The 14,267-nt window shown below is 57.4% G+C and overlaps 1 protein-coding gene across 1 annotated transcript in view; it reads left to right on the top strand.

Annotated features, from left to right (window-relative positions):
• SLC38A10 (solute carrier family 38 member 10) overlaps nucleotides 1-14,267 on the top strand; it is a 30,418-nt gene that overhangs the window by 12,483 nt on the left and 3,668 nt on the right. The window contains exons 9-14 of the mRNA XM_069032310.1: nucleotides 727-835; nucleotides 1,014-1,120; nucleotides 6,230-6,383; nucleotides 12,385-12,555; nucleotides 12,871-13,332; nucleotides 13,862-13,957. Of these exons, the coding sequence (XP_068888411.1) occupies nucleotides 727-835; nucleotides 1,014-1,120; nucleotides 6,230-6,383; nucleotides 12,385-12,555; nucleotides 12,871-13,332; nucleotides 13,862-13,957 (1,099 nt within the window). The remainder of the gene's footprint in view (nucleotides 1-726; nucleotides 836-1,013; nucleotides 1,121-6,229; nucleotides 6,384-12,384; nucleotides 12,556-12,870; nucleotides 13,333-13,861; nucleotides 13,958-14,267) is intronic.

Raw genomic sequence — 14,267 nt, 5'->3', positions numbered from 1 at the left:
AGCTCTAAATCCTGCCACTTCTGCCTGTGAGAAGCCCCTGGCTCTTTTCTCACGTTGGGAGGGCCTGAGGATGGGGGCAGACAGTCGGTGAGAGCCAGCGGGTGCAGAGGAGGAAGCGCTGGAAACACTTGGGAACACTTTGGATCTCGCCTGGGCTCAGCTCGTGGCTGGCTGGGCTCTGAAGGTGTCGCTTTGCCTTCCTCTCCCATCTGTGCAGCAGCAGAGCTGGGACCCGCCGGGTCTGCAGGGCACACTGGGGCCTCTGCCTTCCACACCTCCGACTCGAGGGGTGGGATGGGGTGGGGTGGGAAGCAGAGGGCGTCTGGAATTCCTCCAGCAGCTGCCCAGCAGCACCCATCCTCCCCTGCCATCTCCCTGGGGTGTCCCCCCAGTCGGAGGAGCAGCTCCTGTGGCCTAGCTCCACAAAGATGGCCCTGCTCCCAGAGCTGCTGGGGAGCACCTCCCTAGCAAAGCCAGAGCTCTTCGCCTGTGACTGCTCCCTCCTGCTGCACCCCTGTGCTCCTTCCTCCTGCCCTTGGCCTTGGGCTGCTCTCTGAGTCCCTGCACAGGGAGTGGGGCGCAGCTGAGGGGATCACGTTCGGGATGGGCTGGAGCTGCAGGGAGCATTGCTGAGGCAATTGCTGGGGGGCTGAGGGAATTGCTGAGGGGCTGGGGACTGTGATACAGGAGCTAAACTCTCCTCCTCCACCCTTCCCCTCCCAGCAGAAGGACGGCACCTTCGCTGCCGGGGGCTACATGCCCCCACTGCGGTTCAAAGCCCTGACTTTGGCTGTTGTGTTTGGAACCATGGTCGGAGGCATCATGATCCCGAATGGTGAGTGAGGAGCTGGGAACAAGGGCTGGCTGCTTTCTCTGGTCTCTGTTACTTGTTTTCCTGGCTGGGGTGACCAGACTCACACCCCATCCTGCCCAGGGGCTCTGGCAGCCGTCCCGTGCTGCTGCTCTGGCACTCCTGGAAAAGACCTTTGCTGACTTTTCCTCTTCTTCCCCAGTGGAAACAGTCCTGGGCCTGACAGGTGCGACCATGGGAAGCCTCATTTGTTTCATCTGCCCAGCTCTTATTTACAAGAAGATCCACAAGAATGCGCTTTGTTCACAGGTCAGTGCTGATGCTGCTTGACATCCCCCTAAGCCCTCTGCAGAGCCTGGGAACGTGCTCCATTTGGCTGCAGCAGAGAAACTGCTCAGCACCTCCTCCAGCCTCCCCCTCCAGTCTGCCCAGTACAGGTGGGAGCTGTTCTGGGTGGGTGTTCATCTTAGGGATGCACAGACAGTGGCAGAGGTGCTGGCCCAAGTTGGAACACCAGCTCTTTCCGTCTCTCCAGCAGCAAGTGAAACAGTCATTTTGTGCATAAAATGCTGCTTCCAGTCCTCCTCCTGGTGGGATTCAGGTTTTGGATCCTCAGAACAGGAAATCCAGGCAGCCTGTAAAACCTTAAAGCCTCACATCCCGACCTGCCCGGGCTGGGTAAAACAAACAGGGCTCCACGATGTGGTTTGTGCTGCCGACCCTCAGCCTTCTGCTTTCAACCAAAATAATAGTAAAAAGGAACACACACATAGAGGTGTTGCTTCAGGAGTTGATTTTCTGAGGGACTGGGGTCGTTCAGAGGCTGTTAGAAGTTTAACTTTTCCTTTTGCTCCAGTTTGAATTGGCCTCCTCGGGGACTGAAACAAAGTGGCTCTTTGCTGGGCTTGATCTCTCTGCTCCTGCAAATACCGTGGGCTGAAATTAACAGGTTTGGGGTTTTTTTTCTAACAATAATTTAATCCACTGCCTTTTTCACAGGCCTCTGTCCCAGTCAGGACAGTGCTGGGCTGGGAATAAGGTTTTGGGCACAGTGCGGAGTCAGCAGGGGAGAGCAGCACGTTTTTGTGGGGCCCACAGAACTGGTGGCTTGTTCTGTGCTTAATGACTTGTGGCTTTGCAAACCTACGTGAATTTTTTAAGCAGGGTGTGGTTTTTTTTCTTCCCTGTGCTTTCCCTGACGCAAGGAAATAGTCCAACTTTCCAGCTTTCACTCTGAATTCTGACACTTAGCTCCGAACTTCTTTGAGTGAAACCCCGAGCAGGAGTCTGAATGCCAGCCTGGGTTTTTCAGGGAAACAAAGAGCACTTTCAAGAATTGCTTTCTATTCCGGCTGAGCCGGAGTGTTTCCCTGCAGTGCCTCGAGGCTGCACTCAGGACAGGCTGAGCTCTCAGCCCGGCTGCTCGGGGTGGGACACTGGGGCCCTCACAATGCCTGACCCCAAACCCGGTCACGAGGCTGAGGGAGATGTTTGTCCTGCAGAAATCCCCACAAAGGAGGAAGGGCTTATCTAAAGCATCAGCCCCTCGAGGGGCTGGCAGCAAGCTGTCCAGCCTTCCCTGAGTGATCCATTGCCTGTCAGGTTTGCATTCCTGCTCGGAGCGAGGACACACCTGCCTTCCCGAGCCGGGCTGCTCAGCACCTCCCCACCTCCACAGCCCAACTCAGAGCCCACCCTCTCCTCCTCCCTCCAGGTCTTTGCAAAGGCTCATTTATTCTTTCCCTGGAGCACTGTCTTTGGTCTCCTCCTTCATTCCTGCTCTCCTTTGATCAGGTGCTCCACTCCATCAAAGTCAGCTCCTGAGGAAGGTGGCAGGCGGGGGGAGAGGAGACAGCCCTGGGCTCAGCTGTCCTTCCCTTCCTGTCCCTGTCCAAACAGCGTACATGGACGTTCTCCCTCCTTCCCTCCTTCAACTTTAGCCTCCTTCAGAGCAGCAAACCTCAGCGCCAGCTTTTACACTTCTCTGGGTTATCTTGGCTCTTGTGCTGCTGAGAACTGGCTGCTTTTATCGGGCCACTTCTGGCACCCAGCAGCATCCAGTGTCGGGCAGGTGGTGACATGGAAGGTCAGGTTTTTACAGGAGATGGTGCAAACAGAGCCTACGAATCAGGGATTTTGCACTAGAAGTAGTGAAGAGGATTTCAGGGCAGGGAGGGAAGTAGGCCAGCAAAGGGCTTCTGCTGGGGAACTGGGAATGATTGGAGCTGCTGCTCAGCCAGGCTGGGCTGGGAGTGCCCTGGTTGGAAGGGTTGGGTTGGAAAGGCAGGTCCCAGAGCAGTTCAAAAGGCTGGAGTCAGGCACACAGTGCTGTGAGTGAAGCAGGGAGAGTGTTCCCTTTCTTGTGGTTAAGCATCTGTTCCTGTAAAGGTCCGCGTCCCGCTGCTCCCGGCAGCCCCGGGTTTGGCAGAGCTGCCGAAGGGCGTGTGGGGGTCTGTGAACAGAGTGTGTAACTGCCAACAGGAAGGTGTTGCCTTCCCAGTGTTGACACAAGCTTGTCCGAGAGGCCCCTCCTAGGGAGGCCGGAGTTGCTGTTGTCCCAGTTGGGGAAGAGGAGCTGCCGGAGGTCAGGAAGTGACCCCTTGGCTCGCTCCTATGCGGGTGGAAAAGAGGTTCCCTCTGCCCTTCCCTGGCAGCGCAGGGGCCAGCACACCTTCCCCAGCAGCACGTCCAGGGGTACAGCTCCCCAAACACAGCATCTCCGAGGAGGGACCCGGCGGTGACCGGGGCTCTGCATTCCTTCGCCATGACTCCGTCCCTCGGAACGCTCCGTGTCCAGGAGGACGGCGATGGCGTCACGCCACACAAATGCAGCGTGTTTGCTTCCCGTGGCTGCAGGAGAAGGGCTGAGCTAATGGCTCTGCTGTGCAGAGTTGGAGTCATCTTCTGGGAGGAAGGAGGGCCGAGGGAGCGCGGCCGGCCGAGGAAACGGCCGCGTAAACTTCCTCTCCTGAATTCCCGTCCGCGCTCGGAGCGTGGCTCCCAGGAGACAGGCCCTGGCCGTGCTGACCTGCCCCAGGGCTTTCCACAGCCTCTCACCATGTCCGTGCTGAGAGGGGCTTCTGCGGAAGGGTCTCGGCTCTCGGTGGGATTGCTGGCTCTGGGGGAGATCGTTCCCATGGCACCAGACCTTGGCTCAGAAGTGCCCTGCAGTGCTGAGCCTCCCCTCGCTCCAGGATCTCTGGATGCTGTGGGGATTGGTGGCTCCTCTGCCTGGATGGGTTCCTTGAGCCCCCGAGTCCTTGCAGCCCTCACTCCCATCCCTTCAATTGCCTTGGTGGTCCCCTGAGCACAGTCCGCCTGCTTTTCCATGTCATAAGCATCTCCATGGAATTAAGCCAAATCATGGACCTCTTTATTCTGGTCTTCAGCTGGGGAGGGGGTAGGTGAGGAGGGGCGTGCCGGGGGGAGCTGGGTGAGGGCGGCTCAGGGCCAGCCCGGCCTGTGTGCGCCTGCCACGTGTGCCCGTACCCGCTGCTCCGGGAGCTCGCAGCTGAACTCCAAATGTGCAACAATCAAAGGGGTTTCAATCTGAGGCATTTGAGCCCCTGGTTCCCCACTAAGATAAGAAACAACAAAAATCCTTTTAAAGCATTTAATGTTTTCAGCCGTTTCCTACAGTTCCCTCCTCTCCCACGTTGCTCCTGGTTCCTGTGGCACCAGAATAGATCCTCTTTGTGGAAACGCTCTTCCTCTCCGCTGTTGTTTCTGGAAGGTGCCAGAACAGCCTCCCAGGCACAAAATGCATTTGTGCCGGGGCCGTGGATTGTGGGAGGGGAGGAAGTGGAGCAGCTCGAGCCCAGGGCAGCAGTGCAGGACCTGCTGACTCGGCGTTTGCCCGGGGGGGTGGATGGCAGGATATCTGCTCTTTGTGCACCCCGGGCAAGGCAGGCAGCACATTCTGCTCCTGTTTCCTCTGCAGCAGCTCTAAGGTCTGGCCTCTGCTCCCTGGCCACGCTGCCCTTGATCCAGAGCTGCTCCATGTCCCGCTAGCCTTTTCCTTCCGGAGGCGTCGGGCTGTCTGCGGGGTGTGCTGGGAATGGACCCTCCGGGGTCTCCTGGGCCCAGCTCTGACCATGCTGCTCCATGTTTCTGGGCAACCTCCCTCAGCACAAGGCGGGTGAGGAAAGCATCAGCCCCTCCTCCCCCTCTGGAAGAGCCAGTGTTTTAATTCCTCCTTCCAATTTCACCTCTCCCCTTGATTTGCAGTTTTCTGGCAGCTTCCAGTGGTAGAAGTGCTCCCTGTGGCCATTCCTGGTTTTACCCACGCTGAGAAGCATCTTTTTGTTGTGCTTTTTGTGGAATGGGATGTAAATCTGCACAGTGAGGATTGGGGGAAGCAGATGAGTCATGGAATCATGGAATGGTTTGGGCTGGGAGGGACCTTAAAGCTCGTCCAGTTCCACCTCCTGCCATGGGCAGGGACACCTTCCACTAGCCCAGGTTGTCCAAGTGCCATCCAGCAGTTCCCATGACTCATGTGGAATTCGATCCTTTTAGATCCGTTTGTCATCACATAACAAGCTGTAAAAATTCTTTTGCTGCTCATCACTTTCTCCTTTTTGAGGTAGAGAAATTCCAAGAGCCCTTCCCTCTATGGGATCCAGATTCCATCCTTCTATTTTTATCCTGTTTGATCCTAGCTTTCTAGAAATCAGGGAGTCACTTCTCAGTAGCTTGTTGAGCCCTGGGACCAGGTCTGGTGTGTGGACATGCTACCCTTGCTTTCAAAACCAAGGATTTTTGAGCAGCTCCTTGGAATCGCTGGGGGCTGTAACCAGGCCAGGCTCCTCTGTGCTCAGCCAGACCCGGTTTCATGGAGTTCTCATGCTGGGAATACCAGGGAATGAGTCTTTGCAGCAGGACTTGTGTCTGCCATATGCATTTTCCTATCCCTGTGTCCTGTCCACTCACTTTTGAGCCCTTCCAATGCAGGAGCCGCCTTTCCAACAGCTTCCAGCCTCTGACATTCCCATTCCCATGGCTCTGCACCCAAACAGGAACCTCAGCCAGGAGCAACTGCTTTTCCTGTTCTCCTCTCCTCTCCTCTCCTCTCCTCTCCTCTCCTCTCCTCTCCTCTCCTCTCCTCTCCTCTCCTCTCCTCTCCTCTCCTCTCCTCTCCTCTCCTCTCCTCTCCTCTCCTCTCCTCTCCTCTCCTCTCCTCTCCTCTCCTCTCCTCTCCTCTCCTCTCCTCTCCTCTCCTCTCCTCTCCTCTCCTCTCCTCTCCTCTCCTCTCCTCTCCTCTCCTCTCCTCTCCTCTCCTCTCCTCTCCTCTCCTCTCCTCTCCCTGACGCATGTCACTGCGCTGAGGTCGGAATTGTGTGGAGGCACTGTGGGAATGCCATGGGGAGCAGTCCCCTTGGTTTTCCTGTGCTAACTGTCCTCTGGCACTCTGTGCAGATTATCCTGTGGATTGGGCTGGGAATGCTGGTGATCAGCACGTACACCACTCTGTCTGCCACTGAGGACACCCCTGTGAGGATGGAAGCAGTGGGCTTGGAGCACCTGGACAGAGAGGAGAACAGAATTGACCAGGATTCGGTCAAACTTCCAGGTATGTGCTTGCTGGAGTTGGGTTTCCCAGCCCTGTTCCCAGCTTCACCTCTTGAAAAGAAGGAGAAGGGTTTTGGTTTTTTTTAAGTGTGGCGGAAGCAGGGTAATTTCCAGGCAGCTCCGTACATCTTCCCAGATTCCTGGGGCCTTTTCCAAAGAAAAGCTGCACTTTTGTCTGCTGGAAAAGCCCGCTGTGGCCTCCAGTGGTACCTTGTGACAGTGGTTCTTTTGGGAAGGGAAAGGTGGGGTGCAGGCCTGGGATCCCCTGGAGGGACAGAGCAGGGATCCCCATTTGGGATGAACACAGTGCCTGCCTGGCCCAGCGGGACTGTTCTCCCCCTGTGCCACCCCAAGGACCAGCCATCCATCACCCTCAAAGGTACAGGAATTTATGGGAACTGCCTCTTTTTTTGGTGCTGAGGATATAAATTTGGACTCGGCTTTCGCTCTGACAAAGCCTGTGATTATGCCTCAGCTTTGTTTACTGGTTCCTGTTATTTATTATTTGTTTGCTGGGGCTGCTGATGGAATTACGGCCGCTCCTCCCTTTCCCAGCTGCTCCAGAGCGAGGCCGGGGCGCGCAGGTGCCGCCTGACCCCGCGCTGCCCCTCGGCCCTGCCGCGTCCTGTTCCTTCGGTTCAGTTTTGTTTCCTTCTGCTCCTGTGGGGTTTTTTTTGTTCTTTGGAGGCCTTGAAATATCCTCGCGGAGATTGAGAGCGGAAGGGAGAAAGGGGCTGGCTCTTCTGGAGATTATCCTCCCTCCTCGTTCTTGGCCGGGTTCCTGCCCGGCAGCTTGGAGCGTCTCCCACACCGGTGCTGCTGCCGATAACATTCACTCTGGGGTTGCTCCGTGGTGGAGTTTACTTGTGGTTTACTGGTGGCTTACTCAAGGCTGTGTGTGCCTTCCCGGGCATGTGCATGCCGGTGAACTCCGAGCAAAAGATGCTCCCAATCCCTTAATGGAGCCCTCAGCAGGGCCGGGAGGAGGGATGCGATTGAATTCTTCCGTCTTGGTTAATTTTGGAGCAGTAATGGCCAAAGAACAGCTGCTCCTTTCAGGAGGAATCGCTAATGACACGTGTTCTGACTGGGAAAATAAAAAATCCCATAAAACACGGTGTCCGCTGGAGTTTGCTGAATCTTCTCCCCTTCTCGGTGTGAGCCGGGCCGGCGGAGCGGGATGCCAGGCTCTGATCATCCGAGCGATCCCGGAGCCCGCCAGCAGCAGCTCTGAGTGCTGCTGGATTGAATAATCCCACCCGGGAGGAAGGCGGGTTTAGTGCTCCCGGGTCATAAACTTCCCAGGGAGGAGCCGTGCGGCTCCGAGGGAAAGCTCAGCTGTCCCCCGAGGTCCCTTTGGCAGTGGGGGCTCCATCCCCGGGGAGGAGGAAGACGGGGAAGATGGAGCCGGGCAGAGAAGGGGGACAGGGACCTGCAGGGTGGACGTGGGGCTGCCCCGGCAGAGCCGCCGCTGTGATTCCTTGGATCTGTGCCTCCCTGTGCCTCTGCAGGATGACGGCTTGACTAGCAATGAGAGGCGTTAAATGGTGCCCTTCATCCCCCGCCGTGGCTCCCCCTCGTCCTCACCCGCCTTGTTTTGCAGAGCAGGAGCTGCCGCCTGGAACGCGCCGCAGCAGCTGCATCCTGTCCTTCCAGGGGCGCAGGATGCGGGCTGGGCCGCCCCCGGCACCTGGGTGCCCTCCGGATGGGCCGTATTCTGCACTCGGGGCTGCAGCAGCATCTCACGGCTTCTCCCTGGGCTGGTGGGTGCTCAGCCCCTTCCCCAGGGCACGGGCTGCCTTGTGCCCCTTCCCTGGCTGCAGGGTGGTGCTGCACGCTCCTTTCCTGGCTGGAGGGTGCTGCTCCCAGCCCTTTTCTTGGCTGGAGGGTTCTTCCAGACCCCTTCTCCCAGGTTCAAGGTGCCTCCGTGCCTCTGGGACAGGGTGCTCAGCCCGTTCCCTGGGCACAGGGGTTGCTCCGTGCCCTTTCCTGGGCTGCCCCATCCAAGGCAAACCGCAGGGCCTTTCCCCAGCGCTGCCTTCCCCGCCTGCCTCCCGCCTGTCAGCGTGTGAGAGGAGTTTTATTGGCCTCTTTGATGTTGTGGAGCCCAGAACTGGAGAGACTTTCATTAAAGCCCTGCCCCGTGGGCCCGGGGATTATGAATATTAGAACATTGGCCTTTTATGTGAACACGTATTGACCAGCAGCCTCGGAATCGTGTTTTTCCTAACGACACCCAAGTGCCCATTACAGCCCCAGCCTGTGGTGCTGGAGGTTTTACTGTCAGCAGCTCTTCGGGAAAGGGATAAAACCCCTTCCAGCCCCGTCCTGCCGCTCTGCGCCGCGGCTGCGCCTCTCTTAAAAGGTTGCTAAGCTGCCTCTGAAAGCTCAGGAAGGCAATTATCCATTTAAAAAAAAAAAAAAAAAAAAGCTAATTAGGCAATTTCTCTCCGTATTTAAAGCACCCTCGAGGGTCTCGGGGGGGATTAAGATTTTGTAATATTTTTCAGCTCCTTACTTGATCGTTGCTGCTTCATCTTCTCCCTGGCGTTGTGCAATGTTGGGTAACAAAGCCCTGATTCAGGCTCCTTGTGCAAGAGCCCTTTTCCCGGTGTGCCGGGCACCGTGCTCCGGCCATCCCGGTGTCCTGTGGGATGGGATGGGCTGTGTTACATGGATCGGGGCAAAATTGGGGGTTGCATTTGGCACGCGGCATCCCTGCATCCTCCATCCCCACATCCGTGTGCTTGCCCCCCAAAAGCGACCTGCCCGAGCCAGGCTGGGTTCCTGCCGGCACTCCCGGCCGGAGCAGTCCTGGAGATGTGTGGAACGTGGCTCCTGCATCCTGCTTAGCTGCAGGAACAGCTTGGCTCCGCGGCGGCTCTCCCTGGTGCTTTGTGCGAGCGAGCTTTTAATAGTGCCTGTGACACAGAAAAGGAACCAGCAGCCTCTGGTAATTTGGGTTGGTTTTTACTGCTGGTGCGTCAGGAGACAACTGTGAACTAATTTCAGGGATGCCATTCCATAACCTTGTGAAATCTGGACCCGTTTCGGGGGGAGCGAGGGCTCCTGGAGGCGCAGCTGGGCCGGGGGCTCCCTGGGGAGGGCCTGTCCCTGCCCTGCTCCGGGTGCTCGGCACGTCCGAGGGCAGCGTTTGCCCCCGGCCCTCTGCCCCGCTTGTTCGGCTCCGTTTTCCTTGGCACGAGCTCCAGGATCTTGCTCCATATCATGCGATGAAGGAATTTGAGCAGATCTGGAGCTGCACTGGCACGAGCAGGTCCTGGACCCCGCGTCCCTGGTCAGCCCTGGGGTGACTTTCTGGAGTGGGTGGTGTGTCCCAGAGCTCCCTGTGCTGTCCCTAAGGTTCCCCTGGATTGGGGGTGAGCCCAGCAGGGCCCATCCTGCTACCTCTGCCCAGGGCAGGGGCTGTGGAGGCACATTTTGGCTCCGAGAGGCTGGAAAAGCGTGTGAGGAGGGATTTAGTGCCTGCCTGGGACCATTGCAACGATCCGAACCAGGAGTGGGGGGAGAAGGGAAGCTTTTAGGTTGCTAATCATGAAATTTTATGGCAGCCTAGAGAGGCTGTTGGCAAACCACAACACACCCAGGCACGCACACACACAAATCAGCTGCAGGACGCCCCGGCTTCCCCTCATGTGAGCGGAGCTGCCGGAGAGCCGGGGGGTCAGAGCGAACCCTCCTGGTGCTGCCTCACACCCCGGCCTCTCCTTGGGAGCCAAAAAGCTTTTACAGCCTCTCAGGCCTTGCCTGTAAAGTCCAAGGCCGCTCATAAAACATGACGAGGCGCAGCGTTGCTGGAAGATGCTCCAAAGGGACCTGGAGGGCAACAAGACAGGCAGAGCCTGAGCAAAACTGTTCCCTGCAAAGCACCCGGAGCCCTGGATGGATTTCCAGGCAGCCCAAGAGGTTGTTAATTCACGCCCTGATGATGAACTTAATTTTGTCTCCCGCTGAGCAAATGACGGCTTAGAGGCAGCTTGGCCTTATTGCGGTGTGGAGACTTTTGGGTTTGTGTTTTGTTTGTGTTTTGGGCTTTTCCTGCATTGTTTGCAGAGTGGGGAACGTGCCTCTGCCTGATTTATGATGGAAGCTGCCAGGGACACTCCCGGAGCAGAGCGGGGCCTCCCCCGGCCCCTCGGGCTGCCCTGGGCCCGCAGGGGGTTCACCTGCTGCTCTGGGCAGGGGAACTGCTGGGTTTAACTCCTCCTGTTCCTGCTTGCAAGGAAACCTTCCCCCCTTCTTCCTTCTTATTTCCTCCCCTCTTCCTTTTTATTTCCCCCTCTTTCCTTTTTCTTTCCCCTTGAACATCATCTCGCTGCCTCGGCTCGTCGTTCCCATCTGCTGTGGGAACAGCCCTGTCTGTGTTGGGGTTCTCTGGATCTCCGATCCTCTCTGACCAGAGCCGTCTCCCGCCTCCATGAACCAATTAATGACAAACTTTCCTCCAATAGAGTAAATAATTTCTTGCATTGGGGCCAGGATTGAGCTGGGAACATCCGCAGCCGTGCCGAGCGTTCCCCTCCCCGGCCTCGGCCTCCCGCTTCCCAGGGCCCCCGGCCAGGGCTGGGCACTGGTTCCTGCAGCCCAGTTTTTCCTGAAAAGGAGGAGTGTCCTGCCCTGACTTGCTGAACCCTGGGAAGTCCCTCAATGGAGAGGGGGACCCTTGGGTACTAGACTTGAATTTCTCAGAAAATCCAAGTCCTTTTCACCTCCCACCATCATTCCTGAAGCAAAGGAACGTGGAAAGCCGGCCAGCCCCACACACATCCCTCCTCTGGGCGTGGAGCTCCGGGCTGGAGTCTGGGTTTCTGGAGAGGCTCAAGGTCCTGCTGGCACAGATCCCTCTGGGCCAGGAGTTAGTACTTAATTTTTTGTGAATTTTTGTTGTTCTCCCCCCGCCCCCAGCTCGGGCAAGGCCCACGCAGCTGAAGTTGTGGCAATCCCTTCTTTCCCATGAGTTCATCTCGTAATAAATCGCACCAGCCCTGCGGAGGGGGAGGAGAAAATGGAAAGATGTTTATAGAATTAATTCCCCAAAGGAAATCACACGGGGGAGGGCGAAGGGGGAAGAGTTGGGAATTTTTTTTTCAGAGGATAGAATTTTTTTTTTTTTTTTTAAGTTTGTTGGATGGAAAAAAATCTGCAGAACAACTTCACTGCTGGGAAACAATTCGATTTCCTTCTCTGCTGCTCTCCACAGGAAGAGTTCACTCCCTGTGTGGGTTTTCTGCCACACTGTGGGTGGAAGGGACCCTTCCCATCCCATGGAATGTGCAAAAGATTCCATGTGGAATACGCTGGTCATACCAGTGCTGAACACAGTGACTGGTTTGACTGGGATGTGTCTTCCAAAACATTCTATCTCTTTGAGGGCAAGGTGGGGGGAAACTCCCCCATCTCCCTCAGGAGTTTCTCCTAATTAATGCCTGTTTAATCCCCCTCTTCAAAACTTCTGCGGGAAAAGGAAACCTCCCCACCCCTCCTCCGAGAGGCGTCTGAAGGGCTGTGGGAACTCTCGGGCACTAAAAGGGGGGAAAAATCAAAATAAGAGAGGTTTTAAGATGTTTCACAGCATACAGCAGCGGGGGAGCGGGGACTGGGCTGGACCCCAGCTCGGGTTCTGGTGTTGGGGGGTTCGGGGCTGGATCCCAGCTCTGTCTCTTCCAATGCCGGAGGATCCGGGTCTGGATTCCGGCTCGGTCTCTCCTGGAGCCGGGGGTCCGGGGCAGGGAGCCGGGGGGATGCTACCATCTGGTGGCACTGGCTCGCAGCAGCAGCCGGCTCTATCCCGGCTCCATCCCAGCCACGCTTCCCTGCCGGCAGCTCCATGAAAACCCACTACATGGAAAACACCAGCTGACCCTGGAACAAAAGCTCCCCCAGCCCCACCGTGCTAAGGCTGGAGGGAAACCAGGGGCTGGGACAGACACGGAGACTCCCAGATCCCAGACCTCATCCCTGTCCCCATCCTGTGTTTGCAGAGCAGAACCCGGTGGTGGAGGAGCCCGAGGATGACCGTGATAAACCCAAAGTGCCCGAGGAGAAGGAGGAGATGGAGCAGCCACAGATCAAGGTGCCCGTGCAGGTCGCCAAGAGGGAGGAGGAGAGAGGAAAGGTGGAAGAGAAAGTGCAGCTGGACCGTCCTGATCAAGGTAAAGGTAATCCTGGGAAAGGGGGCTGGGTTGGGAGCTGGGGGTGTGAGCTGTGGGACTGTTTCAGATACAGATCCTGAACTCTGCTCCTTACCCTCCTCCCCTCAGTCCACTTTCGTGGTGGTATTGGTGGATTGAAGGTGATTTAGTGTCTGATGCTCTGGAGGCTTGTTGGGAATGTGGCCTCCAGATGAGGGAGAGAAGGCAGGGCTGGACAAGGGCAGCATGGAGCTGGGTGTACTGGGTGTACTGGGTGTACTGGGTGTACTGGGTGTACTGGGAACCTGCTGCCTCTGACCCTGCCTGTCCACCCAGGGATTGCCCTGCCTGTGGGGGAAGCTCATCGCCACGAACCCCCAGTCCCACATGATGAGGTGGTCGTGGACATGGGGCGGGAGCGGGAGGAATCCAATGAGAACAAGGTGGCTCCCGGAGGAGCCAAGGACCGTCTGCTGGAGGAGCCAGCCAGGCTGAAGCCCCAGAAGGAGGCACCGGGCCCAAAACAAGGGAAGGAAGTGGTTGCCGAGAACCAGCAGTGGGGAGGGACTGCCGTGCCCGTCCCAAATCTGGAGAAGGTCCCGGAGGCAGCGGTGCAGCAGGGTGGAAGGCCGCCCTACAAGGATCTGGAGCCAGGGAAAGCCAAGCTGGAAGGCAAGGCACAGGTGGCCGTGCCAGACGGTGACACTGCCAAGGCTGCTGACCTGGACAAGTCACAGCTCCAGCTCCCCAGGAAAGCAGAGGAGGCTGAAAAGTCCATGGAGAAGGAGGCGGACCCTGGTAAGCTCCTTCCACGTCAGCTCATCTGAGCAAGCTCTTCTGGGCCTGTAATCCCCCTGGAGACAGGACAATTTGGTCATTCCCATCTCCATCCCGGTGCTTCCTTTTAACTCCACGAGTGGAGCACGTGAGTGTGCACAGCCCCTCTGGCAGCTGCTCGGGAAAGGAGGAATCTGGTGGCTTTGACAGCTACTGCAAGAGCTGTCAAACAGTTGTTCGCTACCCGCCAAAATGTCAGGTGCCGTGCTGTTCCTGCATGGCTCCCAAATCACCGGGGACACGGAGCCGGGGGATCTTGACAGGGAACACATTGCCAAGTGCCCATCTAAAAGCCAGTTAGAGCTGTTCTTGCATGTTAATTGGCCGAGGTAGTTAGTGCTGGCTCGCTGCCACCAGGCATGGGATTGTTAAATATTGGGTTTATTACTTCCCTCGCAGCCGTCGGGTTGGATACAAATGGTGCCGGGACGACGCGGAGGCGTTTTAGGGAACATCTGCACTGACAGCAAAGCTCTGTCGTCCTTTGCAGGTGAAAAGCAGGAGCTGCCCCTCCCAGAGAGAGCAGAACCGCTGGAGAACCGGAACACTGAGGAGAAACAGGAGAAGGCGGAGACCAAGCTGGGGGGTGAGCGTGTGTCCCAGAGCCTGCGGGGATGGGGGCACCTGGATCCCCCTGGATCCCTCTCTGTGGCTGGACGGTGTCTTGAGGCCACAGTCCCTGCTACAGTGGCAGCAGGTGGTGCCTGTCCCATCTCTGGCACACCTGGCAGGGCCACTCGGGGACCTGAATCATGCTGGCACCTGGGCCCGGCTGCTCCCTGGTGTCAGAGCCCTGGGAAGAGGGAGACAGGAGTGAAACTGCTCCGGCAGCACGGTGGGAAGGGCGTGGGCAGGGGCACATGGGGATACCTGAGCACATCACAGGGAAAAGCCCA

This window comes from Aphelocoma coerulescens, chromosome 18 (genome assembly GCF_041296385.1).
Source record: "Aphelocoma coerulescens isolate FSJ_1873_10779 chromosome 18, UR_Acoe_1.0, whole genome shotgun sequence".
Lineage (NCBI taxonomy): Eukaryota > Metazoa > Chordata > Aves > Passeriformes > Corvidae > Aphelocoma > Aphelocoma coerulescens.
The sequence above is the reverse complement of the archived record's forward strand: the minus strand, read 5'-3'. Positions and strand labels throughout refer to the sequence as shown.